Source organism: Ipomoea nil, unplaced genomic scaffold, assembly GCF_001879475.1.
Source record: "Ipomoea nil cultivar Tokyo-kokei standard unplaced genomic scaffold, Asagao_1.1 scaffold0545, whole genome shotgun sequence".
Taxonomy (NCBI): domain Eukaryota; kingdom Viridiplantae; phylum Streptophyta; class Magnoliopsida; order Solanales; family Convolvulaceae; genus Ipomoea; species Ipomoea nil.
In genome coordinates this window covers 388,446-414,314 of record NW_017616973.1, presented here as the reverse complement: position 1 = coordinate 414,314, position 25,869 = coordinate 388,446, and the positions used below count along the sequence as shown (strand labels likewise).

Below are 25,869 nucleotides of genomic sequence, written 5' to 3'. Positions count from 1 at the left end.
TTTCAAGAATTGACCTAGCTACCACATGTGATAAAAAAAATGAAACTAAAATAAGTAATTGCACGTCAAGATGATAATATTAAGAAGTAAATTTAAAATGAGAGCATTTTGCATCACTCTTAATATAGAATATAATTCTCTTAATCATTAAATAGTAAAAATCCAATAAAAAAACCATAATAAGTCATATAATGTATATTAGGAAACAAATATTCGTGACAGGCTGTAACATGTAAAAAAAAAAAAATAGAAAAAATAAACAATCAATAATTTATTAAATTTTTCCTCATATATGCTGCCCTATATATATGGTATCATCTCGTCATGCATAATAGCCCACACAAGATCAATAAAGAATAAAAAACCACAAATATAATCGATCTTGAGCACTTAGCTTCTCGTTCCTCTTTTCTCATTTCCAATCAATTATCATGGCAAGAAGGAGATTAAGATTGGCATATATTGTCAATCAATCAAAACGAAAAGCATCCTACTACAAAAGAAAGAGAGGTGTGGTCAAAAAGCTTAACGAGCTCACCGTTCTTTGTGATGCGGATGCTGCCATGATAATGTATAGCTCGTTTGAGCAGGGGCCAGTGATATGGCCTACTGGTGAAAGGGTTCAAGAGTTGATTGCTAGGTTCATGCAATTGCCGGACGTGCAACAAACACGGCGAATGATGAGCCAGGACAGCTTTGTTGCGGAAAGGCTTGAAAAGTTGGGCACTCTGCTTCTAAAATTGAAGCGAGAAAACAGGGAAAAGGAGATGAATGCACTGATGCATAAGATTTTTAGCGAAGAACAGATAATTGATTATCTGAGTTCCGTAGACTTAAACGATCTGGGTTGGGTTTTAAACACGAATATCGCTGAAAGTGTTATGAGGATTGAAAGAGATTCCCCAACTCCGACTCCTTTTCTCCCTGCTGCTCCTTCTCTTGCAACAGCCTCACCTCCTGTTCTTGGGTCTGGGACTAGCAATGTGGTTGCTCCTGCGGATGTGTTTTCCAGGCAAAGCTATCAAGGCACGGTAGGTATACAAACTCCCATATCTGCCAATCTTAATCCTGGAACCCCGTGGAGTTATCAAAATTGGGCTTTTATGAATGACAGTAATCAGAATGACCCAACTCAGGGGAGACCAGGTCCTAGCACTCAGTAATCAAAATCCTTATAGATTTTGCAAACTTCTTTAATGCTGTCTCATGTTTTTTAATTTTATGCTGTTTTGTATTTTAATGCTATTATTCATCTCCCTTTTACATATCTATTTTATATACTCATATACATACAATCCCTAAGCAATACCGGGCAAACACCGCGCGAGAACTAACGATTTGATAGGCCAAATTACAACAAAACATTCTGTGTATCTTTTTAATTTAGAATTAAATGTCCATAATGCCTTTATTCAACAAAATTTATTCATTCTCAAAAAAATTAAAAATGGATATAATTTCATTAGTTATATTATCACTATTTTAATTCTAATTTCTACAATGCGAAGAGTATATATTCCTTAGCTTCAAATTCATTAATATTAATTATATTCACTACATTGTTCATTGTCTTTTTTACACTACCTTGTAATTAAATATCAAAGTTATAATAAAAAATATGTTATGTATTTATTTACCAAATATAGTATTAATACCATGCAAAAAAAATATAAAATAGCTTGAACAAGGCCAGGGGATAGAAATGTGGATAGGGAAAAATTCGGGGAACGAGGCCGGGGGATAGAAATACCCCACCCTACCCCGATTCTTATAACAACAACAACAACAACAATATTATTATTATTATTATTATTATTATATTGTTGTAGAGTGCTTGTATTGTATTTATACAGAGACCGATACAAAAAATCATCTGAGTATGTGTGAAGTTTAAATGACGTTAGAAATGTCAATGAAAAAATATCAAACAATCATAATAAGGTTAAAATATAAAATATATTATAAATTACAATAAAATGTTTTCGACACAAATATAAAAAATCAAAGTTCATATCCCTTTGCATTGACACAAATTATAATAGAAAGATGATTAATGACATATCTATTGTTCCAAGAATTAAATTAGACACAATTAATTGCACATGCAAAATCATTCTCAAAATACAAAAATATAAAAAATACAAAAATACAAAAATACAAAACACTTTGATACTATCCAATTTTTTGCCACATGCAATAATTATCGTTCATCATGGGTAGGGACACTATTACTGAGATAATCACTTCTAAACAAAATATAGTGGTTCGAATAGCGTCCACCAATATTACTGAAAATATTGTAAGAATGCTTTTACGAGAAGGTTTTATTGAAAACGTGGGAAAGCATCGAGAAAAAAAAAAAACAAAAAAAAAAATTGCTTTAACCCTACAACATAGAAGGAATAGGAAAAGACCCTATAGAAACATTTTCAATTTAAAACGGATTAGTCGACCCGGGTTACGAATCTATTCTAACTATCAACAAATCCCTAATTTTTTTTTTGTGGGATGGGAGTTGTAATTCTTTCTACTTCGCGAGGTATAATGATAGACCGAGAGGCTCGACTAGAAGGAATCAAGGGAGAAATTTTGTGTTATATATGGTAATATTTTGAATAGAATATAAAAATTGGATCCAAAACTTCTTATTTGTAAAATTTAATTGGGAAAGGAAAAAAATTGGGGGAGTTATTGAATTTCGTTGTACCCCCATTAGTTGATACTTCAAGATCACTTACAATACCTGGGATGAAAGAACAAAAATAAATTCCTAAGTGTTTCATTATGAATCGCTTCAAAATAGTATGTTCCGAGTTTATTTATAGAATGAAGATCTAATTCTAAGTTCTATTTCGAAAAACATCCAACATATAGGTAGGTTTATATGGATACCGCCAATAAGTCAAATTTGAAGTAAGTCCTTATGATTCAACCATAGGGCATATAATATATCAACTACACGATGCCACAAAGATTTGAAGCATTCGTTTTTCAACTTTAACAAACATGCCTTTCATGGAAATAGAATTCGCAACGTAAAATATCAAGAAAATTTTTTGAAAAAAGTAGATTTCAAATGAAGGTAAGGAATGAGAAATATGGAAATAAGAGTTACTGTTCGTAAAATTTGTGAAAAAATCTCGATTGGAGGATGGTTCAACCATGCAAATTTGGTGTATCTTGATTGAAGAAAGAAAAGATTGAGTAATGGTGCAAGCAAGTATGAAATGACGCTAATCATGGGAGAAAACGAGGCTTAAAAGCACAAGGGAAGCACTCGAAGGCACACCGGGGAACAAAGGAGCAAATTGAAAGCGTGAAGGTCTTTTGGAGGGACTCATGCTGACACTCACACCGTGAGTGCCAGCATGAGTCCTTGGCTGACTCTCTGATCAGTCTCTGCATGAGTGTACTGATTAGATTCTTATCACAGAACTCATGGCGATAGTCACACTGTGAGTGTCAACATGAGTCTCAATGATTAGCATCACTCATGACTCCTTCTCTAGTACATTGCGGTTTGGCGCGAACTTTAGAATATATATAAATTTTAATAGTTAGTTTTTAAATTTCTTATTTGTTCCTCTACTCTTCTCTCCACATATCCATCTTAGAACCCTTCAAAACTTGTAATCCATGATCTAGAGGAAGATTAATCCTTGCAATTGTAAATTCAATATCAATTTCCAGATTATTTCTTTCAATTTAATCATCAAGTTATGTTCTCCGTTTTATATTTTTGCATTTATATTACTTGAACTTTTGAATTCCATGTTTATTACTTCAATTGATTCTAGTTTTACATTTCAATTATGAGTAGTTGAATATATCTAGGGATTTGAATTGAACGTCATTATATTCTCAAGATCATCAAGACTCCCATACTACTCCAACCACTATGAGGATGAGGAGTACACGATGCAACCATATAAGAGGGGAAGCAAGGAAGACATGAGGAATAAGATCTTGGCAATGTTGGAAGAATTAAAACAAGACATTACTCACTTCCGAAAAGAATGGAAGCAAGAGCTAAGGCAAGTGGCCTCCATATTAAGGCAAGAGGTCTCTACCAAAGGAAAGAGACTCAAGCATCAATCCGGAACTTTGAAGATCAAATTGATTAAGTCGCCAAATGTGAAATGAAGGAGAAAACACATGTCATAAGACCGATGTTGGTGATTGCATGCTTGAATGTGATGATGCTTGTGCTCAAACTTGGGGTGATATTTGTGATGTTGATGTTGTTGGTGCTGTTGGTCCCAAAAGAGGTAAGGTGAAAGTCTAGAGAGGGGGGGGGGGTGGGGGGTGAATAGACTTTCAAACTTTTTCGCACAGCACAACAATTGCTAAGACAGAGATAAACCAAAACTCTTAACTAGATTGTTAGAGTATGGTGCACAGCGGAAATAATTAAACATAAAGTGTGTGTGAGATTGTGTGAGCAGTATATCTTCGTGAGAGCAAATATGTAAAGAGCAGTATGTAAACAAAGCAGTAAAGAACACAAGACAATTATAGTGGTTCGCGAGGTGGTGTAATCCTCCTACTCCACTTGCTCTTTTCTCCAAGAGCCAATTCACTATATCTACCACTCCTTGGTTCCAAGATACAATGAATTTCCGTGATCTAGTGCTTTGATCACGAAGCCCGCACTAATCACGCCCAGTGACACCACACTGCTGCTTCGGGTTTCACGTCGCCGCGCTACTATCCCAAGATTTCACGACTCCGCGTTACTTTCCCCCCGTCTTCCACACTCCGGTAGAAACGTATCCCATGATCTGGTGCTTTGATCACCAAGCCCACACCAATCACGCCCAGTGCCTCCGACACTGCTGCTTCGGATCTCACAGCTCCGTGTGACAATCCAGGATTTCACAGCTCCGTGCTACTTTCCTCCCTTCTCTTGTTTTGCTCCAAAACAAGTGTTGTCTTGCTTCCAACTTCTGAGACTCTGTAGTTGATCTTCAATGATGCGCAGGTCTCTTTGATGAAGATAAACACTCTGGAATGATTTCTCTTGATAGCTCTGAGTGTTTTCTCTCTTTGAATATATCAAGTAAAGCACTTGATATTTTTGCTCTGCTTTGCTCTATTTAAGAACTCTCTGAATATTTTTCTCTTGAAGCTCTCTGAGTTCTTTTTCTTTTCTCACACTTGAAGATTTTAGCTCTTAGAATTTTAGCTCTCTGCTCTTTTAAGCTTAATTGCTCTATTCGATCCCTTGATGGATTCGAATTTTCTGCTCTCTTGTTCGTGAGTTCGTTGTATGCTCTACTGCTCTTCTCTCTTCAAGTCTTCATATCTTCATCATTTTATAGCTGGTAATGAGAATCTGTCCGTTGGAAAGAGACGCTCTCATTTTTGAAATCTTGTATCTTTTGTCAGAGATCTTATCTTATCTTCTGCAAAAATGTCAGAAAGAGATAAGCTAGCCATTGATGGAGTTTCATCTCCATGTAAATGAGCTCCCAAACTTCATCTGATACTCCTCTGGTTTTACGTTGAGTGGAAATATCTGGGTCTCAGTTTTGGTGTAGAATGGCTTCTCTGATTAGCTCTGAAGTTATCCTTGTATCTTTGGGATTTAAAAATTATTCTTCAATTTAATCCCATACTAGTTAAAACTAGTATTTTTCCTTGTGAGAATATTTTCACTGTAAGTTCATCTTCATCTTCTTCATTCTCACGTCTGGGTGTTCTCAGACTTCAAACTGGCTTTGAACTTCCACCCAATTTGAATTTCTCCATTGTAATTGACACCCAATTTCAATTGGCTTGTAATTGGCACCCAATTTCAATTGGCTTGTAATTGGCACCCAATTTGAATTTCTCCATTGTAATTGGCTCCCAATTGACTTTGACTTGCAATTGGCTCCCAACTGCTCTTGGTGCTTTCAATTGCTTCCCAATTTGAATTGTTGACTTTGCCTTTGAAATTGGCTCCCAGACTTCTCCTGGTATTTGAATTTCATCTCAATTCAATTTGATCTCCATGTCTTCTTTGAATCGGTCCCCAACTTTGAAATTGGCTCCGAGACTTCTCCTGGTATTTGAATTTCATCTCAATTCAATTTGATCTCCATGTCTTCGACAATTTGATCTCCATGTCTTCTTTGAATCGGTCCCCAACTTTGAAATTGCATCCATGTCTTCTTTGAATCGGTCCCCAACTTTGAAATTGCATCCCATACTACAACCTCAATTGGCTCCCAATTTCAACTCTACATTGGCTCCCATCTTGAATTGATTCCCATGTGAAACTTGCTCCCAATCCCAATTTCAATTCACTTGCTCCCAATTTCAATTGATTTCAATTTCTCTGAAACTGGCTCCCAATTTCAATTGCTTCGCTCCCAATTTCAATTTCTCTGAAACTGCCTCCCAATTTCAATTGCTTCGAACTAGCTCCCAATTTCAATTGCTTCGAACTAGCTCCCAATTTCAATTTCTATGAAATCGGCTCCCAATTCCTTTGAATTGGCTCCTAAGTGCAATTGCATCTCAATTGCCACCCAAGTGAAATTGCTTCCCAATTTCCACTTGTAATTGGCGTCCTTTGAATTGGCTCCCAAGTGCAATTGCATCTCAATTGCCACCCAAGTGAAATTGCTTCCCAATTTCCACTTGTAATTGGCGCCCAAAGCTTAAACTAGCGCCCAACTCCATCAGATTAATTTAATTTGACTTCTCAAATTTTACCTTGTAAAATTATTAATGGTGAGTTTCAAACTTGCGCCATTTCGGATAACATATCAAGCATCATCCACTTCGTCCGTACAGCTTTTGATTAAATCTCCAATCACATTTGATGTACTTCTTTCTTTCCATAGATGCTTGATCTCCAAGTCAATTTCATGCATTCTTCCAATATTAATTTTCTTCACGAAAATTCTTCTGGGATATCTTCTTTGAGTAGTAGCGACGTCAATATTGTATCATTCATCTTCTTCTTCAATTTGTCATTTTCTCCAGACAAATTCTGGATTTTCGGCTTTATATCTTCTTCTTCTATTTTCATCCATCTTCCTCTGTTTTTCTCTTTTCATAATTAAATAATTTCACGATCACGGTCTAAGACTCTACTAGACCTATAAATAAAATTTGGGGGATCTACAAATACAAATTTGGCATATCAAAACCATTACACTTTGTTCCTAAAAATTTCCCCCCTTTTGATAATGCCAAAACCTATACTCAGTCATTGGCTTTAAGTCTTTGAAAAATAATCTTTTTGCTCAATTTTATTTGACAAAGCCAAGATGAGTTTAACAAATGGTTTTCTAGACACAATCAAAAGAAACTTGTGAATTAAATTTTTAGACAAGCTCCTAAACGCATCTTGAATTATTTTTATTTTGATCATCATCAATTTTTAATTTTGTCGTGCGTTTGACATATTTCTTGTCTTTTAATTCACGAAAGTCTAATTACATTAAACAAATAAAATTAAAGACTCAAAATAGACCATGGGAAATTATTATTGATATACTTCGAAAATATTGAGAAAAACGCAACAGAGGTTCGAAAATAGAAAATATCAGCTTAAGAAAATTTTCAGATTACCTTCTGGGTTTCTTCACACCAAAGTCTTTCTTCAGAATTTCCTTGACATGTTCTCTGAGTTTGAAGAAATCATCTTTGAACTTTGCATTCTGAAATTTCTTTGTAAGCTGTCCGGCCATATAGTATCCATAAGCTTCTTTGATATTGTTGCCCGGAAGAACTCCGTTTTCCCACCATAAGACACATTCTTCGAAGTTTCTTTCTTCTCCAAGATTCATGCCCATATTTCCGGTGAAATCTCTTAGTTCATACCACATCTCGGTTCTTTTCCTTTTGCCTTCTTCTTCTTTATTCTTCTCCGAGATCCATTGGGCTTGATCGGCGGCAGGCCATTTCTTGATCATGCTTGGTAAATTTTCTTTGGTCCATATTGTTGTCTGAGTGGCGGTACCCTTAGAGCATTCAAGCCAGCCACGAGTTTCAGCAACTTTTGATGTAGTACCAAGACTAGGATTCGCGAACTGAGCAAAACCAATCGGAGATGGTTCTTTTGAGGTTTGTCCGCGGCTTCGGCCTCTACCTTGAGTAGATTTTACTGGTTGTTGTTGGCTTCCAAGAATAAATTCTTGTTGTTGCAAAGCCAAGTGACTGAGAATTTCTTCCCCCCTTTTGGCGTTATCAACCAAAAATGCAAGGGTCTTAAAATCTCGGTCTTGGTTTGCCTTCACAGTTTCAACACTGTTGTGCGTTTCAATGGAAACGGTTTGCACGTTGTCCAGCTTGTTTGTTGTAACTGCGAGTTCAGCTTCAAGTTTGTTGATTCGGCTTTCTTGATCTTGAATCGCCTTGATTTGTCGCAAGTGACGTTCGTTGTGAATCTTTTCAGCTGCTTCACGCTCCTTCTTCATGAGCTGAATGACTTCAAGTAAGCCTTTCGTCACTTCTCCTTTCAAGATTCTTTCTGCTTTGTCAATCTGAGTCTTCAAAGAATTTTGATGCTCCATTAATTCTTTCAGATTGACTCGGGTATCCGTGTGTTGTTGTTCTAGCATTTGGTTTTGTTCAACCAATTTTTCTCCAATAGTTTGACAAACAACATCACTGGATTCGGCAACTTTGGCAAATAAGGATGAGAATATGTCATCTTCTTGTTCATCCATCTGCACAAAATTTTGAGGAGATCCGAATGGACTTTTATTTGGATCTGTGAGAATAACTGTATCAATAAGTTGCATCCCTTCTTCTTCAGGTGATTCGGCTTCTTGATTTAGATCACCAACTTGTTCTTCTAAGACTTCTGTTCTTGTGTAGTTGTCTGCAAATAATTCTTCATTTTCTAGAATAGGGTCCATGATAGGCATGGTAAACTCGGTATGGTGTACCGGCAATACACTAGATAAATCCTCTGTGATTTGCAGTCTACTCTCAGTAGCAACTTCTACTGCAACTTCCACTGGTATATCTCTTCTTCTTTCTTCTGACACTTGTTCTTCATTGGCTCCCACAAGTTGTTCATTGCACTCCAGATTCACATTAATTGGTGTGGGGGTCAAATCAGATATCAATAAAGAAGCATCATGGACTTTCACAGGTATGTCCATATGATTTTCAGTGCTTATGATTAGTACATCAATGAGTGTCGTCCCTTCAGTTCTTTCATCAAAAATTTCACTATCCACAAGAGATGTGTTACCTGGATAATGATGTGTGTCATAAACTGACCTTTGCAGAGCTAACTGAAGTGAAATTTCATTCTGTCGTTCTTGTTCGGCTAAACGGTCTTAAGCCGTACTGCTTCCCTTTATTGGTGCTTTTCCTTTTTGTCTGGCTGCCTTCTCGTGTAGCTTCATGTGATACACTTGATTTAAATCCATGTTGAGTGCATCTAGCATCACGTTCGTTCCACACCATTCCAAGGAAAAATCTTCACTCCGTATCAAATCTGGGGTGATTTTTGACATGAAAGAATGATATCTTTCAAGTTTCCATTCTTTCCAAGTTTGCACCATTATCAATTCTTTCAACAGCTCTGGATCATCTTGAATGAGCGCTGAGTCAAAAACTATAGGTCCTGCACTTCCTTCGGCTGCAGATTGACTCGAGAGCCTTCTTTGTAGATCATTCAAAATTTGCACATCAACTCCTGCAAATTCCATTCTTGTAGTATCATCAACTCCTTCGGCCAACACGTTTGGTTCGGCATATTTGATCGGAACAACTGCCATAGCCGTGCTGATGGCTTCTTGATCTCTTCCTGATCGATTGCTTGATCCCATTTGATTACTTGAGGTTGAGATTGCTTTGTTGTTTCTCGGTCTGGAGCTCTGAGGTGTTTTTGAACTTGTAGAACGTCCACCTTCTTGTCCTCTTCTCTGGCTTGACCTTTTTCCAAAATTAGGACTAAATTTTCTGAAGAGAGCTCTGTAAATTCCAATATTTTTGTGTTTTCTCATTGGAATTGTCTTCTTCCTTAGCAGTTCTCCAATGATGAGACCATATCCAACATTTTGATAGAATCGGTCTACTACAGCGGGTTTCTTCATTGGTTTGGCAGCATGAACAAAAACAACCATCTTCCTGTAGATAAATTTTGCCCATTTGAATTTTATTCCTTTCATGATTCCGTCCATCAGGCACACTGTTGACGCGGTCAAATCTTCAGTACTACCCAGTTTGTGTTCAAGAATCTTGTAAATCATGTCCACCAACATCTCATATTCAAACTTCAAAACATTCTTATGAGCGGATACATCAGAGAAAATTGGAGCCGTAGGACCACGAATCTCGTTCCAAAAATTTTGAACAACATAGCTGTGAGATTCTGGCATTATCTGAGATTCAGGAAAGTTGAAGCACTTGTGTATGTCATCTTCAGTGATCGAAACTTCTGATCCTCCAACTTTAGATTTAATCGAGTCCTTTTCAACGACTGCATGTAGATAAAATTCGGCTACATCTTCTTCAAAGGTTCCAAAGTAGTTGTAGGTGAAGAAATCAAACAGTCCACAGTCTTTTAAAGCTTGAAGAATTTTCTCGGCCGTGTCCTTGTCGGTAGAACCTAGTCTGAAAAACTTAGGATTGAGAACCATCCCATTCGTCACTTGTTGCGAGAGGGCAAAAATAGGATCAATTTGCTTTCTTCCAGATTGAGCCATGATGATCAGATCGATTGGTCGAGGAGAGATAAATTGAGAGAGAGTTTTCTGATATTCTGAAGGTCTTGAAAGAGTTTTTGAGATATAGGAGAGGGGTTTATATGAGGAGGATGACTTGAAGGGGTTTTTCGGATTTAAGAGAGATATGAGACTTCTCAATTGTACCCTTTGATTGAGGTGTGTCGATTGGGTGAGTTTAGGGTAGATGAGTCATCTGATAGAGAGTGTTACGAGGAAAGAGAAAATGTCATCATGAGCAGACAAGAGCATTTAATGCTCACACCTCTTTAGAAATACCCAATGCACGTAAGGTGTAGAGGGAGGAGATTTGAAGAGACACTTAGGAAGGATTTGGGTTCTGATCTCCTTGAGATTTGTTTGTGGGGATCGATTAAGAGTGTAGATTTCTGACAGGCGAGATGGGGGTGTCGATTGAGAGAGGGGGTAAATCTTGTTTGGAAAGATTTGATTTAGGAGAGGATTATGGGGGGAGGTTTAGGTTGGGTGGAGGTTTAGAAAGGGTAGGAGTTTATGGGTGGAGGTTTGATGTCCAATTAAACTCTAATTTTCCTCCTTTGTCTCCTGATTTCCTTCTCAAAATCGTGTACCACAAACATAATAACACTCAAACATCTCGTTAGTAGCAAAAATTACTTCACAAATAATTAATCACACATACCAATTATATTAAACTCATACACGGTAATTTCCAATCAAAAATTAAACACATTTTGGAAACTAACAAAATTAACACACATTCCTAAATTATAATTAGAAACAACTTTATATAAAAAAGCACATTAATCAGATTCCAGAATATTTTAGAAACTAACAAAAATATTAATTTCTAGATTTTTAAAACAATTTATGGCACTTTATATCACATACACTGCATATATATACGGAACACACATACAATTAACATATTAAATCACATTTTGCACATAGCACATATATATCTACTATACTAATAAGAGCCCAAGAGGGTTAGGCCTAAAATGGGTAGAAAAAATGTCCGCCACAGTTTTTAATCAAATGAATGGCTCAGATTAATCATAAAATTAATCAGATTTTAATTTTTCAATGAAATTTACTTAAATACCCACACACCGTTAGTCCATCCGTTAAAAATTTTAATTAACCGTTAGTTTGCCGTTAAGTCAATCTCACCGTATATCTCACCACAGCCGAATTCCAGAATTTTGCCAAATTTCCCTCATCGATTACTTGATCTCCACAGCCGACTCACCCGATCGACTACTTGATCTCCACAGCCGACTCACCCGTCTTCACCTCCTCCGAACCAATTGAAAGCTCCTAATAATATAATAAGGTAAATAGATATCAAAAGCTCAGCCGATTAGACTGCCGATATCAATCTCAGTCAGGCATGCAAATTTGTGTTTCTTCTAATTTCAGTTTTTGTATTGTTATTCGTTTCAGGTTCAGAAATCCCTCTTGAAGAGCTTGCTGAATCAATTGTATCAGATAAGAATCCTAATAGCAGCATTAAAAGGGAAAAGGTATGTGTTTACCTTAATCCCCAAAGGGGTTCTATTATTCTGTTTTTCCATGAATTATTCAAGCATCGATATAGCAGCATTAAAAGGGAAAAGGTATGTGTTTACCTTAATCCCCAAAGGGGTTCTATTATTCTGTTTTTCCATGAATTATTCAAGCATCGATAAGGAAACAAAACTCCTTCCTCTGATTCTATATTTTAAGGAGCTCTTGGATATTTGAAAGGAAATCAGTATCCCTCTCTATGGTGCCGGACTGAAGTTTGAGCATCTGAAATCTGATCCTTCAAATACATGTTTATTAGTTAGATTCTAAAAAAAACATCCAATACAATTTAATTAAAAGTATAATCTTTCATCTTCTAGATATAGTCATATATTGTATAGATAATTCTTCCACTTAGTTCATTCTTATTCTTATAGTGTAGATTGATCACAAAAATAGATGAATTCCAGTGCTGTAACATAGCTCCAACCTCTGTTTAAATAGCTGAAAGCACATGTGACCATTTTATTTGTTCAGTTGTTTAGATTCATGCATACATATATGTCCTGTACTTATTAAGCTTCTTTGATTATACTTATAAATTCAAATCAGATTCCTGGACTGTATTCCTCTTTCTTGTTCATCAGGTTGTTTCCAATTGTTTATCTGCCCTACAAGAGATTTGGACCTTGGAAGGATCTAAATCTGAGGAAGCATCAAGGGACAGAGAGATATTGCTAAGCAAGCGAGTTATATATTTCCTTTTAAATAGGTAATATTGAAGTGATATTTACTATTTGATTTTAGTAATAAATAGAAAGTCCATACACCAAGCTCACAGAGTTATAGATGAAATCTCAGTTCCAAACTAATCTAAACTCACCCTATACACCAGTATTGGATGGTAACAAGCCTAACCCACAAAACCACAATGCCTCAAGAGAGGTCACAATCAGCCAACGAATTTGCAGAGAATAACAGTTTTCAGTTAGAAAGTAGAAAGGAAAAGATATCAAAACCTGTATATTGTAAACCGGTTCAAACAGTCGCAACTCACAATTTATAGCCATTAGTTCACATCCTTTACAAATGTACCTTGATTGAAGGTGCAGATAGAAGAGCTTTAGATCCGAATATAACAAACCCGGGTGTTATTACCTTCAAAGCAAAATTTGAGTGTTAGTGATGTTGTGTTTCGCGTTAGGTTGTGTGATCCTCAGGTTTCATTCCGGGGCAGTAATCCCAGGTCCTATACTCAAATTTCTTACTGATGAGAGAATTTGCTTTGTCGGTTTTTTCTGTTTTTAGTTATGACCATTTTTTTAATTTTTCATTTTTTTAGCATCTCTCTTTATGGAGTCAGGGCGTTCTGGAATTGCTGAATCTAGCAATGCAGAGAGTCAACGAGTGGAGTACAACTTGAAACGACGAAATGCATACTCAATAATGGATCCTGATAAAAAACGAAAGATGTTAGATGAGAAAAACGAAAAGCGTCGAGCCAAACTTAGAGAAGCCCAGTCTTTGCAACTTCATGCCGTCAATACTGGTATGCTTTTTAATTCTTAAAATATGTGTTCTGTCTGAGTTAAATTCATGAACGTATATACAAGGGAGCTAACTTATTTAACATGGCTTTGATTGATGCAGTTGATTATGCAATTAGAAATTCTCAATAATTCTAATCAGGAATGTTTGCAACGGAACGATACTCTTTCTTCTATTCCAGACCAATCTTTTGTTCTTAAAGATTGTCTTCCTTGCACCTATTGTAATGCAAGGCGATTCCAATATGAACCACCTAGATTTTGTTGCTCATCTGGTCAAGTTGTTTTGGTGTCTAATGAAATGCCTTCACTCTTGAAACAATTGTTTTGTGAGAAAGATGAAGTGTCACGTCATTTTCAAGCATGTGTTAGAACGTATAACAACACATTTGCATTTACTTCATTAGGCATACACAACTACGACAAACAATTATCTAGGAGGAATAAAGGGATCTATACATTTAAAGTTCAAGGAAAAATGTATCATTTTATCAATGATTTGGTGCCAGGGGACCAACCTCCTAAAAACTTGCAATTGTATTTCTTTGATACTGACCATGAGGTTGAGAATAGAATCAAAGGGGCAGAACGAATGGATGCAAGTGTTGTTGAAAACCTTATTGACGTACTTGGAAGCAATCCGTATTCACAGTTCTTCAGAAATCTCAAAGATATATCAAGTCTTGATGATTGTAATATTCTGATTCGTTCAAATGCAAGTCTAGATCAACGTGTTTACAACATGCCTACCTCTTCTCAAGTTGCAGCAATTTGGGTAGATGAACAAGATGGTAGTGGTCAGAACAATCGTGATATTAGAGTTTTTGCAAAAACTGGCCAATCACATTCTGTGGAATACTATTACGGTTGTTATGATCCCTTGCAATATCCCCTGTTGTTCCCCTACGGAGAGAGTGGTTGGCACGAGGGAATATCTAAGGTTCCTAAATCTTATCAAAATAATTATTCTATTTGTGAAGGTATTCTCCAGCCTCGGGGGTTTTCTTCAATACAAGCTTTGTTAAACAAAGAGAACGAAAACTTTGTTGGTCAGAGCAAGCGGAACACTGTTTCATGCAGAGAATATTATGCTTATCATTTTCAAATTCGACCAAACGATCAATCTATGCTCCTACATTCAGGAAGACTCTTTCAACAATTCATTGTTGACACCTATATCAAAATTGAGACACAGAGATTGGACTATTTTCGAACACAGCAGCGTGATGTTCGAACAGAAAGTATGCAAGGATTAGTGGATAGCATTGCATGTGGGGAAACAAATGCATCAAATGTGGGACGCAGAGTAATTTTACCGGTATCTTTCATTGGAGGCCCATGAGATATGCGTAAAAGATATATGAATGCTATGACATTGGTTCAACGGTATGGTAAGCCAGATATTTTTTTGACAATGACGTGTAACCCAAATTGGCCTGAGATTAAAAATTCGCTTCAATATTGTGATGAATCTCAAAATAGGCCTGATTTGATTTCAAGAGTGTTTCGTGCTAAGTTGGAAGAATTGAAAGTTGACCTCCTAAAGAAAAAACTTTTTGGAGTGGTGATAGCATACACTTATGTGATTGAATTCCAAAAGCGTGGCCTCCCACATGCTCATTTCTTATTAATCTTAGGGAAAACCCACAAATTTTACTCGGGTAGGGATGTTGATGCAATTGTTAGTGCAGAAATACCTGACGCAGTTCAAAACCCTTCTTTGCACTCTTTAGTGGCAAAACACATGATACATGGACCATGTGGTCCTCTGAATCCTCAAAATCCATGTATGGTTGAGAATTCCAGTGTTTCACTTTGCAAAAGTAAATATCCCAAGAGATTTTCTGATGCAACAGTTTTGGGAGAGAATTCATATCCTACTTATAAGCGCAGGGACAATTCAAGGTTTGTTACCGTTCGTGGCCACCAATTGGACAACAAATGGGTGATACCATATAACTCATATTTGTTATCTAAATTTGATTGTCATATCAATGTTGAAGTTTGTGCAACTATTAAGTGCGTAAAGTACATATACAAGTATATATATAAAGGTCATGATAGAGTTGCATTTAATTTATCTTCTGGAGAAGAGATCATTGACTTTGATGAAATAAAAGAATACCAAAATGCAAGATGGGTATCACCTCCTAAAGCTGCATGGAGAATATATGGGTTTAGCCTTGCTGAAATAAAACCATGCGTAGTAGACTTGCAGATTCATTTGGAGAACTACCAGTACATGAGGTTTGATGGAAAACAAGCTTTGAGTGATCTTGTGGATAATCAACTTAGCTCAAAGACGATGTTAACACAATTTTTTTTCATGAATACGACTAATGAAACAGCTAAGAGATAGAACTTATTGTATGCTGAGTTTCCTGAGTACTTTGTTTGGTCAAACAAAGATAAACACTGGTATCCAAGGCAAAGAGGGGAAGTTGTAGGGCGGCTGGTAAGTGTTAATCTCACTGAAGGAGAGAGATATTATTTGAGAATGTTGTTGATGAATGTCAGGGCACCAAAATCATATGAACACTTAAAAATGGTTGGTGAATCTATGACTACAACTTTTAGAGAAGCGGCAGAGAAATTGGGATTGTTGCAGAGTGATCGGGTGATAGATCAATGTCTGCAGGAAGCTATGTGTTGGCAAATGCCTACAAGTTTTCGAAGGTTATTTGCTACGATGTTGGTCTTTTGTGATATTCCATCTCCCCGTGGTTTGTGGATAAAATACAAGGAACATCTTTGTGAAGACCTAATTTCCTCATCTGTGAATATAATTGATGCTGAAAATAAGTGTCTCCATATGATAAGTGATGTACTTGAATCTTTGGGGAAAAATATCAATGACTTTGCGTTAGTTTCTTATTATATTGGCCTTACAAAACAACAAAGAATACACAAAGAAATACAAGCAGAAAAGAATTTGTTGCCAAATGAAGTTGATTTACTTGCTATTACGAAGTTGAATCAAAGTCAACGAGCAGCCTTTGACACTATAATTGCGCGGGTTTACTCAAGTTCTGGAGGAGTATTCTTTGTTGATGGCCCTGGGGGAACTGGAAAAACGTTTCTATACAAGTGCCTTTTGGCTAAAGTGAGATCAAACCATGACATTGCACTTGCAACTGCAACATCTGGTGTAGCTGCATCTCTTCTACCAGGAGGCCGAACAGCTCATTCTCGATTTAAAATACCAATTAATGGAGATGATAAATTTGTATGCAATATCGGGAAACAAAGTGCCGAAGCCGCACTTCTTAGAGAGTGCAAGTTGATTCTATGGGACGAAGCAACAATGGCAAATCGTAGAGACATAGAAAATGTTGAAACAACTTTGAGAGATATCACAAATTGTGACAAAATCTTTGGTGGCAAAGTTGTAGTCTTTGGAGGTGATTTTCGCCAGACGTTACTTGTAATAAGATCGGGAAGCAAAAGGGATTTCATAGAAGCAAGTTTGGTAAAATCCAGGAAAATTTGGTCAGTGGTTGAGAGATTGGTTTTGACAGAAAACATGCGTGCTAAAGAAGATCCATCTTTTTGCGAATACTTAATGCGCGTGGGCAATGGAACAGAAAAATGTGTTGTTGACAATTCAATTGAAATTCCAAAAACATTCCTTGTCCCATATACAAATGAATTACAGTCTTATAATTCATTAATTAACATAGTTTTCCCAGATTTAATGAACTTCAGTTGTGATCCTTATCCACTCATGAAGAGAGGTATATTGACCCCAAAGAATGAATACGTGGATGAAATTAACAACACCTTAATTGCTAGATTTCCTGGAGAGGAAAAATATTATGTCAGTTATGATGAGTTGTTGGATTCTACTTCCCCCCATGATTTTGCTGACTTCTTGCATACTATCTCGGTACCTGGTCTACCTCCTCACAAGTTGATCCTGAAAAAGAATTGCCCTGTAATGTTGCTGAGGAATATTAATCCTGCAGAAGGACTATGTAATGGTACACGGTTAATATGCGATGACTTTCGTGATCATGTTATACGTTGTGTCATTGCTTCTGGGGAACACTTCGGTAAACATATTTTCATACCAAGGATCCCACTTGAAGCCTCAAAGGATGAAAAATGCTCAATCCCATTTAAACGCCACCAGTTCCCAATCAAAGTGTGTTTTGCAATGACAATAAATAAGGCACAGGGGCAAACATTTGATTTTGTAGGGATTTATTTGAGACAACCAGTATTTTCTCACGGTCAATTATATGTAGCCTTATCAAGAGCAAAAAAAGCAGATTGTGTAAAGATGTTAATTTGCAATAATCATCGGGATACAAGTTCTACAAATGTCACTGATAACATTGTTTATGAAGAAATTCTGACGGAAGCGCCAAACAATTTATCCTACTAGGTTATTTCTTAAACTATTATTTCTCCACACTGCCACTATTTTTTAGCATAACTAAAACTCTGCAGTCTATTTAAATGTGCCAGAACTACTGCTATGGATCCAATATTTATAGTATAGTAGATTGACTAAATTAAGCTTTAAAGCATATACTATATGTTTTCCTTTGATTTACAGTGGTTAAATTACTGTATACACTATTGGATCCTGAACACCTTTTTTTTTCCTTCTTATAGCTTTATGCAGAGTCCTTGGCACGCTTTCAATCAGGGTCTCCATATATCTATCCTATGTATGGACTGGGAGAGTTGCCTCAGGTTTGTGTCCATTTGTTGTAAACCTTAACGTGTCTGTTAAAAAATAAATAAAATACTCTCTCCATCCAAATCATTTGTGACTTTGTCCCGTTAACTATTTCAGTGTTACTTTTTTTAAAATAGTGATCCTAATATAATAAAAATTTGTAATTTGTTTAGCTTCTTTTGACATGTGTATACGTTTTTCAGTCATTTACACGTCTTAGTGCAGTTTATGGTGGGACATACATGCTAAACAAGCCTCAGTGTAAGGTAAACCCATAGGAAAATTGGCTGAATTCACAATCTATCATATGCTTAGCAAGCCCTAATATGGGGAATCTAGATTGTTGTTTGTTATACTCATCATTCTCATGTTGACCCATAAGCTTGTAGTTCCAACTTTTTATGTGGTATAGTATAAAAGTTTTTGAAAAAACAAATTTAAACTTTACCTGCTCTACCCTGAGTCTGCTGGTCTGCCTCCTCATTTGAAGATTCAAAGTTTAAAATCCTCAGTGTTTAAACATTTCATTGTACCCAAAGTTTCCATAAATAAAGCAACTTTTTGGACTATAGATGGAGTTCGACGACAGTGGAACAGCCTATGGTGTGACCTCTGAAGGAGAAACAGCTAAATGCAAGATAGTTGTTTGTGATCCAACCTATTTAACTGATAAGGTACTTATCAGAAATCTAATTAGTATGGTTCCTAGGGTATTATATTAACAGAAATCTGCTGCCAAAACTGTTCAACATTCCACCTCCAAATGTTAGTTTTGGTTCATAATCCAGATTGCATGTTACAGGTCCATAAGGTTGGAAAAGTTGCTCGTGCAGTATGCATAATGAGCCATCCTATCCCTGACACAAACGACTCCCATTCTGCTCAGGTTATTCTGCCACAGAAACAACTTGGTCACAAATCAGACATGTGTGTTTCCTAAATCTCCCAACTTGCCTATTTTTTTTAATTGTGAGAATTTTGGATAATATATGCATGTATTACACACACAGACACACATTCTGGAAACTGAACTGAATTTCCAACCACTCTCTTCTCATGAATGTATGTACACAACCACATGTACTTGTTCTGCTGCTCTTATACTCACAATGTTGCCCCCAAAGGCAAAGATATAGCCTTTGTGTCGACAGAAGCTGAAACTGATGATCCAGAAACAGAATTGAAGCCTGTCGGGATACAAGTTCTACAAATGTCACCGATAACATTGTTTATCAAGAAATTCTGAATGAAGCCTGTCGGCCAAACAATTTACCCTACTAGGTTATTTGTTAAACTATTATTTCTCCGCATTGCCACTATTTTTTAGCATAACTAAAACTCTGCAGTCTATTTAAATGTGCCTGCTATGGACCCAATATTTATAGTATAGTAGATAATTATTATTATTATTATTATTATTATTATTATTATTAAAACCTGATTACCATCAATGAGGTTGCTGCAGTACTTTATTTCTTTGTTGGTATGTGTTTTCAACAGTGAATAAATTATATGATCTGGAGTCTACAATTTATTTGTCATTATGTGAGAAAACTTTGCTTTAGATTAAGTTTAACAAGAAGAGTTAATATGAACATTAGAGCGACAACCCTGAATTGGCATCTGGTGGAAATGATAATAGACTATGCACTTAATGCTTGCTTTATGTTTAATTACCTCAAAAAGGAAAAAAAAAAAAAAAGAATGGCTCTTGATTGAATCTTTTCTTGGATAGCTTTTTGTATGGAACAACCATTCAACAGAACCTGTGCTAAAATATTGTGAGCACACTGCTGCTGTAAAAGAAATTGCATGGTCACCCATCTTCATGGACTTCTTGCTTCTGGTGGTGGCACAGCTGACCGATGCATTCGTTTCTGGAGTACTGCCACTAATACTCATTTGAATTGCATGGACACTGGTAGCCAGGTGATAAGCTTATCATTAATTAGGTTTATCAATATTGTGGGAAATATTTTTTTGTTAATTTGCTTATGCATATGTTGGTATTCTGTTACTAAGATTCTGTTTGTTCTCATTCTATATTTAGCATTTCCCTATGAAGTAGCAATTCTTCAAATTTATTTTATCTCTTGCTGCTGAGATCTTTATGGAATCTTAACTTATGAAAGTAATGTTTTGGATGTTAGTGAGAAAGTAGAATCAAATATTTATTTATTGTTATTGTTATTGTTTTTCATATATGTGCACTGCATTTAACATTAACTTCACCTTACAGGAAGATTCCAATCTTTCTGAAACTCAGGCAACAAGGTTAGCAGGCAACACTTCATAATCTGGGACTTCTACAAATAATCAAACTGAGAGATGAAAATGATAACACGGTTGTTATAGGTCGAAATATTGTATTGAAGAGTAATGAAACCATGATGCCTTGATTTTTGAAAGTTTTATATTGTAGTTGGGACCTGTCATTTTGTTGAATGTTGGTTTTATTAGTATTCACAACTATGTCATTATTGTAGTTATTTATAGATAAATTGCCAACATTAATCAGACATTTAATAGTGAAATAAGAGTATGTTGTGTTCGGTTTGTGATATAAATATTATTTGGAATTGGTGGATGGTTGACAAGTTGAAATGCTTAATATATATGTCGTCTTCGGCATTAAATTGAGTGGTACGAGTTTGTACGTAGCCTCCAAAGTAACTAATAGATATAGTAGTATGTCGTTTTGACATTTCGTTTTTGGCTTTTGCAATCACATGATTTGATGAAAAACTCAATTCATATTAGGTAAATTATTATGTGAACTCGGCTCCACCTTACCTTGCAAGGTGGAGTCAGGTTCAAATATTCACAATTTACCTACTAAATGTTTAGAGGCTATGAGACTGAAACTCCTTGTGAATTGAAAATCATCTTATAGAAAAGATTTTAATAGAAAACTATGAATTTTGAACATTATTATGTGTGCTTGTACATGTACAAGGAAGCCTAAACCTTTGATCACTTACACTTTGAGGGAGGCCCATTGCGATCAAACAATTGTTTCCTTAATTCCAGACAAGAAATGGTATCCACAACTCCAAATTCTAGAAAAGCATAAATTAGCACTTTTGAGGAAAAGAAAGAGACTTCACAACTACACTTAACTTGGTTCTATATATATATATATATATATATATATATATATATATATATATATATATATATATATATATATATATTTATTTATTTATTTATTTTGAAGAGAAAAACTTAATGAATTAACTCAGAGGAAATACAATGTGGGCAGCACGATTCGCAGATCGCCTAGCAAAACAGAAGTGTACATCATGCATAGAAGATGCAATTTCTTTTATATCATCAATTATTAAAGAAAAAACAGAATTGAAAGAGTCTGAACATAAAGCATGGTAAACCAACTGCGAGTAAGTCTCAACATCGACCTCCCCCATTCCGGTTCCTTTTAGCCAGCTCAAAGCTTCACACACACAAACCGCCTCCGCCTCTTTTACGCCATAATTTCCTTCCACTTATTTGTGAATTGTCCTGTGATAGCCTCTTTTTGGATTGGTTTCGGTCTGCCTGCTGTTCACCATAGTCATGGTAATGTTGTTGAATGGATTTTTGGTTCATTAGCTGCATTGAATGTGGATAAGAGGGATCAATTTGTTATTATTTGCTGGGGATTATGGGGGAGTAGGAATGCAAAAGTGTGGAATGGGATACCTTTTGCATGTGATATTATGGCTCAACATTCCTTTAATTACCTTGTCAGTTGGAAGATGGCAAATGAAGGGAATAATCCAGAATGACGTGCGGATGTGGTCTTGGAAAATTGGACAGCGCCAGTACCTGGTTCTATATTTATTTATCTTCCTTTATTACACAAAAACAACTGATAAAAATACAAAATCCTACACAGCCACTTGCAATATACAAATCCTTATAAAATTAGTAGAAACTGATCTTACTTCAAAAGAAAAACATACAAATCCTTATAAAATTGTAACATTAAAGTTTTAATAAAACTCTAACCCATAAATTCTTATAGAATTAAAACTACACCATTAGACTAATTTCGAATATTAAAATCTTAATGGAACTCTAACCCAAATCCTTATATATTAAAATCTTAATGGAACTCAAACCCAAATCCTTATAGAATTATAACTACATCATTAGTCTATATATTAAGTCATTGCCCAGTGGTTAGAAGTACAAACCTAAATTATTCTACAACACAACATCACGGAAGAATTTTGCATCTGCTCAGGCACAACAACTTTTTACAGGTATGTTCCTCCCAACCTCCATTAACCTATAACTTCTCCAACCCCGTATCTGTTAAGACCAACCACCTTTAATATCTATCTATCTACTATACTAATAAGAGCCCAAGAGAGTTAGGCCTATAATGGGTAGAAAAAATGTCCGCCACAGATTTTACAGTCTCACCTTTCATCCGTTTTCATAAAAATTATAAACTGTCGCATAGTCATCAAGCTTCCCACTGTTTATCTTTAAATGGATGCTCTTCACATGAGAAAGAATGCATTTCATCATAATAGAAGGAAGCCTTAACATTGGCCTGCAATTACAAATAGAGAAAATGCAGTTTCAGGAACCAATGCAGTGGAAATCATATTTAATATAAAAACACTCATAGGATCATAATAGCTATTGTCCATGTTACTCGCATCAGGTTGAACAGTCATAGGAACCACCTTCCGCTCCGAGCTTCAGTATCATAGGCCTCCGGAATAGTAGCTTTCTGCAAAATTCTTCTTCTTCATCCCGCGATTTCAAATACCCCATTTAGAAAAGGTTAGTTTTTTTTTAAAATCAAATATTAAAACCAAAAAAAATCCCTTCTTGTTTTTCCCCTTTCTCATTCTATGATTAAACTTCATTCTTGGCAATTTGTATTGCATTTTGCCTAAGTATATTTAATATATTAAGCTCTAATCTTTGTTTGTTCTCCTTATATCCCGTATTTAGTTTTAATCATACCAGACCTTATAATTACAAATATTAATAATATGTGAATTATTACACCAATTATTTTAACATATTCATAATTCTTATTTCATAGTTTGTGTTTTCTTTCAACTTTATTTGATACTCATGATTCTTATTTGATTCTTATTTCGTATCTCATGTTTTCATTCTCATCCTTACCTAATCTATGAATTCATATTATCTTTACTCTATAATTTATACATTTGAATTTAAAGTATATTATGTGATGTTTTCAAAAAAAAAATAGTATATTATGTGATAATATTTTTTTTTAAAAGTATTATGTGATAACATTGTTTATGAACCATGGAACCAGGATATTAGACATGGAAAAAGAACTCAATTTAATTGATATTGATACACAAACAAAGAATTGGAGTTGTAAAGTTCGTCTCATCAAGAAAAATGAACCAAAATTTGCTATTGCAACAAAGGGGAAAAAGTACATGCTCATTGTCCTTGAAGATGAAAGTGTAAGTAATTCATAAAACATTATCTCTCTTATTTCTCTCTTATTATTATTATTATTATTATTATTATTATTATTATTAATCAAATGCATAATTATAAATGATATATTTAAATGTAGGGAACTCGAGTTCAAGCAACAGTGTTTGATGGTGACATTTCAATGTATGATATGTTTCTAAAACCAAACCCATGGTACAGTATTTCAAATGCCGGAGTCAGACCCGCGCGATCTGAATTCAAAGTTGTAGATCAAAAATACAACTACACTTGGATTCTAAATGCTAAGACCAGAATCCACGAAATTGACAATGTTGACACCACACTGGCTCCAATTGAACAAGTTTATACACCATTCGATGAGTTTTATCAATGCATGAAAACTTCTACAGAAATGTGTAAGTTTATTTTTTACTATATCATTATAACAATATCTATTCTAACCATATATATTCTTATTCTTTTTTTATCCTCTATTGACAGCAACCATAGCAATCGTTATTGACAAGCTACCAAAAGAATTTGTCTCAACAGCTAATGGAAATCAAAAAATCAATGACTTCATTCTTGTGGATGAAAAGTAAGTCCCCCAGTCCATTTATACTCTTAAATTATATATACTTACGAGATATAGTTCCATAAGTTATATTGCCTTTAAAATACCCAATGTTAAAATTAAAAAAAAAAATTTAAAAAAAACAACAGGTTGAAGCCAATCATATTAACTACTTGGGGAGGATTTGTTGATAAAGAGGGTATTCAAATAACTCAAGAAATTGAAGCAGGAAACTACCCTGTAATATCTTTGGATTACATCGCAGTGGTTCACTTTAAAGGTAAATCATATTTCATTATTAATAAGATTTAAAATGTATAAATTTTTTATTTAAATACCTAATCTTATATTATCTCATTCCTGGAATAAACTAGGCATTTCTCTATCCACAAGAACTCATTCAACAATACTGGTTGAACCAAAGGTACCTAGAGCAGAACACCTAAAAGAATGGTATACTTCTATACTTGTAATTATTTATGTACATGCGAAATATATCATTATCTTGCGTAGCTATATTGAAAACACATTATTACAAATGTCTATGTAGGGCGAAAGAACATCGTGACACACTTGATGCATTGAAAAGATGCCGAGACTACAACAATGCTGCAATCAAACTTGCAAATCCAGAAAAAGAAGAAATAAAAAAAATATCCACCGTTCCACCATCAATTAATCCCGTAAGTAAAATACTTATTGAGCATTCTTTAAATATATTTACTCAAAACTAATATAAATTAATAATCACTTTCATTTTATAGTCTCGACCTGCTTGGATTAAGGGCAAAATCAGCATTAACCTTGACAACAACAGCACTTGGTATATAGGATGTAGCCATTGTTTAAAAAAGGTTTATGCACAAAGTGACCAGCAATTTAACTGTATGCATTGTGGTGAAAAGAGAGCGGTGGGTACTCCAAGGTTAGTATCAATTCAACAAACCAATTTAACAAAAAATACACACACACACACACAAGATTAAATACTATACTCATGCATACCAATTCCAAAAATACGAACTACAAAATGCACAGGTGCAAATTGGATGTGGAAATTGTTGATGAAACTGGGCACATTGCGGCGTCAGTATTCGGACTACTTGCAGAGTCATTGTTATTACATTCAAGTAAACAAGTTATGGTACTAGAACAAGAGGTACTACTCATGAACCTTCTACAAATATATTAATATTGCGTTTAATTCTATCACATGAGAATATATGGCACACATCTCACAATGAATGGAACATGTAGGGGAAAAAACTACCACTCCTAAATATCAATAAGCGCCTACAAGATCAAGAGTTCGTTGTACAACTAAGATCTCAGGCATATACGCAACAAGGCAGATCCACTTCTTCCTACAGTATAATCTCATTGCATGATGCTTCCCACTATGATATTACAACTAACACAATTGAGCATGGCGCACTACCAAATCAAAAGAAG

The 25,869-nt window shown here is 35.4% G+C and overlaps 3 protein-coding genes and 2 long non-coding RNA genes across 5 annotated transcripts; all 5 read left to right on the top strand.

The window, feature by feature from the left end:
- Positions 1 to 431: 431 nt before the first annotated feature.
- Positions 432 to 1,163, top strand: LOC109174203 (agamous-like MADS-box protein AGL80). Its single transcript, XM_019323459.1, has one exon. It carries the CDS (start codon positions 432 to 434, stop codon positions 1,161 to 1,163), a length of 732 nt encoding a protein of 243 aa, XP_019179004.1.
- Positions 1,164 to 11,871: 10,708 nt separating this feature from the next.
- On the top strand, positions 11,872 to 12,409 carry LOC109174193. Its single transcript, XR_002053027.1, has 3 exons — positions 11,872 to 11,994; positions 12,105 to 12,184; positions 12,278 to 12,409. It is a non-coding gene; the product is annotated as an uncharacterized LOC109174193 (long non-coding RNA).
- A 2,719-nt stretch (positions 12,410 to 15,128) lies between these two features.
- LOC109174202 lies at positions 15,129 to 16,073 on the top strand. The gene has a single exon (XM_019323458.1). The coding sequence runs from the start codon at positions 15,129 to 15,131 to the stop codon at positions 16,071 to 16,073; it is 945 nt and encodes a 314-aa protein (XP_019179003.1).
- Positions 16,074 to 16,259: 186 nt separating this feature from the next.
- LOC109174201 lies at positions 16,260 to 19,352 on the top strand. Its single transcript, XM_019323457.1, has 5 exons — positions 16,260 to 17,858; positions 18,335 to 18,415; positions 18,605 to 18,667; positions 18,974 to 19,075; positions 19,204 to 19,352. The coding sequence occupies exons 1-5, from the start codon at positions 16,260 to 16,262 to the stop codon at positions 19,339 to 19,341; spliced, it is 1,983 nt and encodes a 660-aa protein (XP_019179002.1). The 3' UTR covers positions 19,342 to 19,352.
- Positions 19,353 to 25,064: 5,712 nt separating this feature from the next.
- On the top strand, positions 25,065 to 25,535 carry LOC109174192. Its single transcript, XR_002053026.1, has 3 exons — positions 25,065 to 25,100; positions 25,182 to 25,342; positions 25,456 to 25,535. It is a non-coding gene; the product is annotated as an uncharacterized LOC109174192 (long non-coding RNA).
- The last annotated feature ends 334 nt before the right edge of the window (positions 25,536 to 25,869 follow it).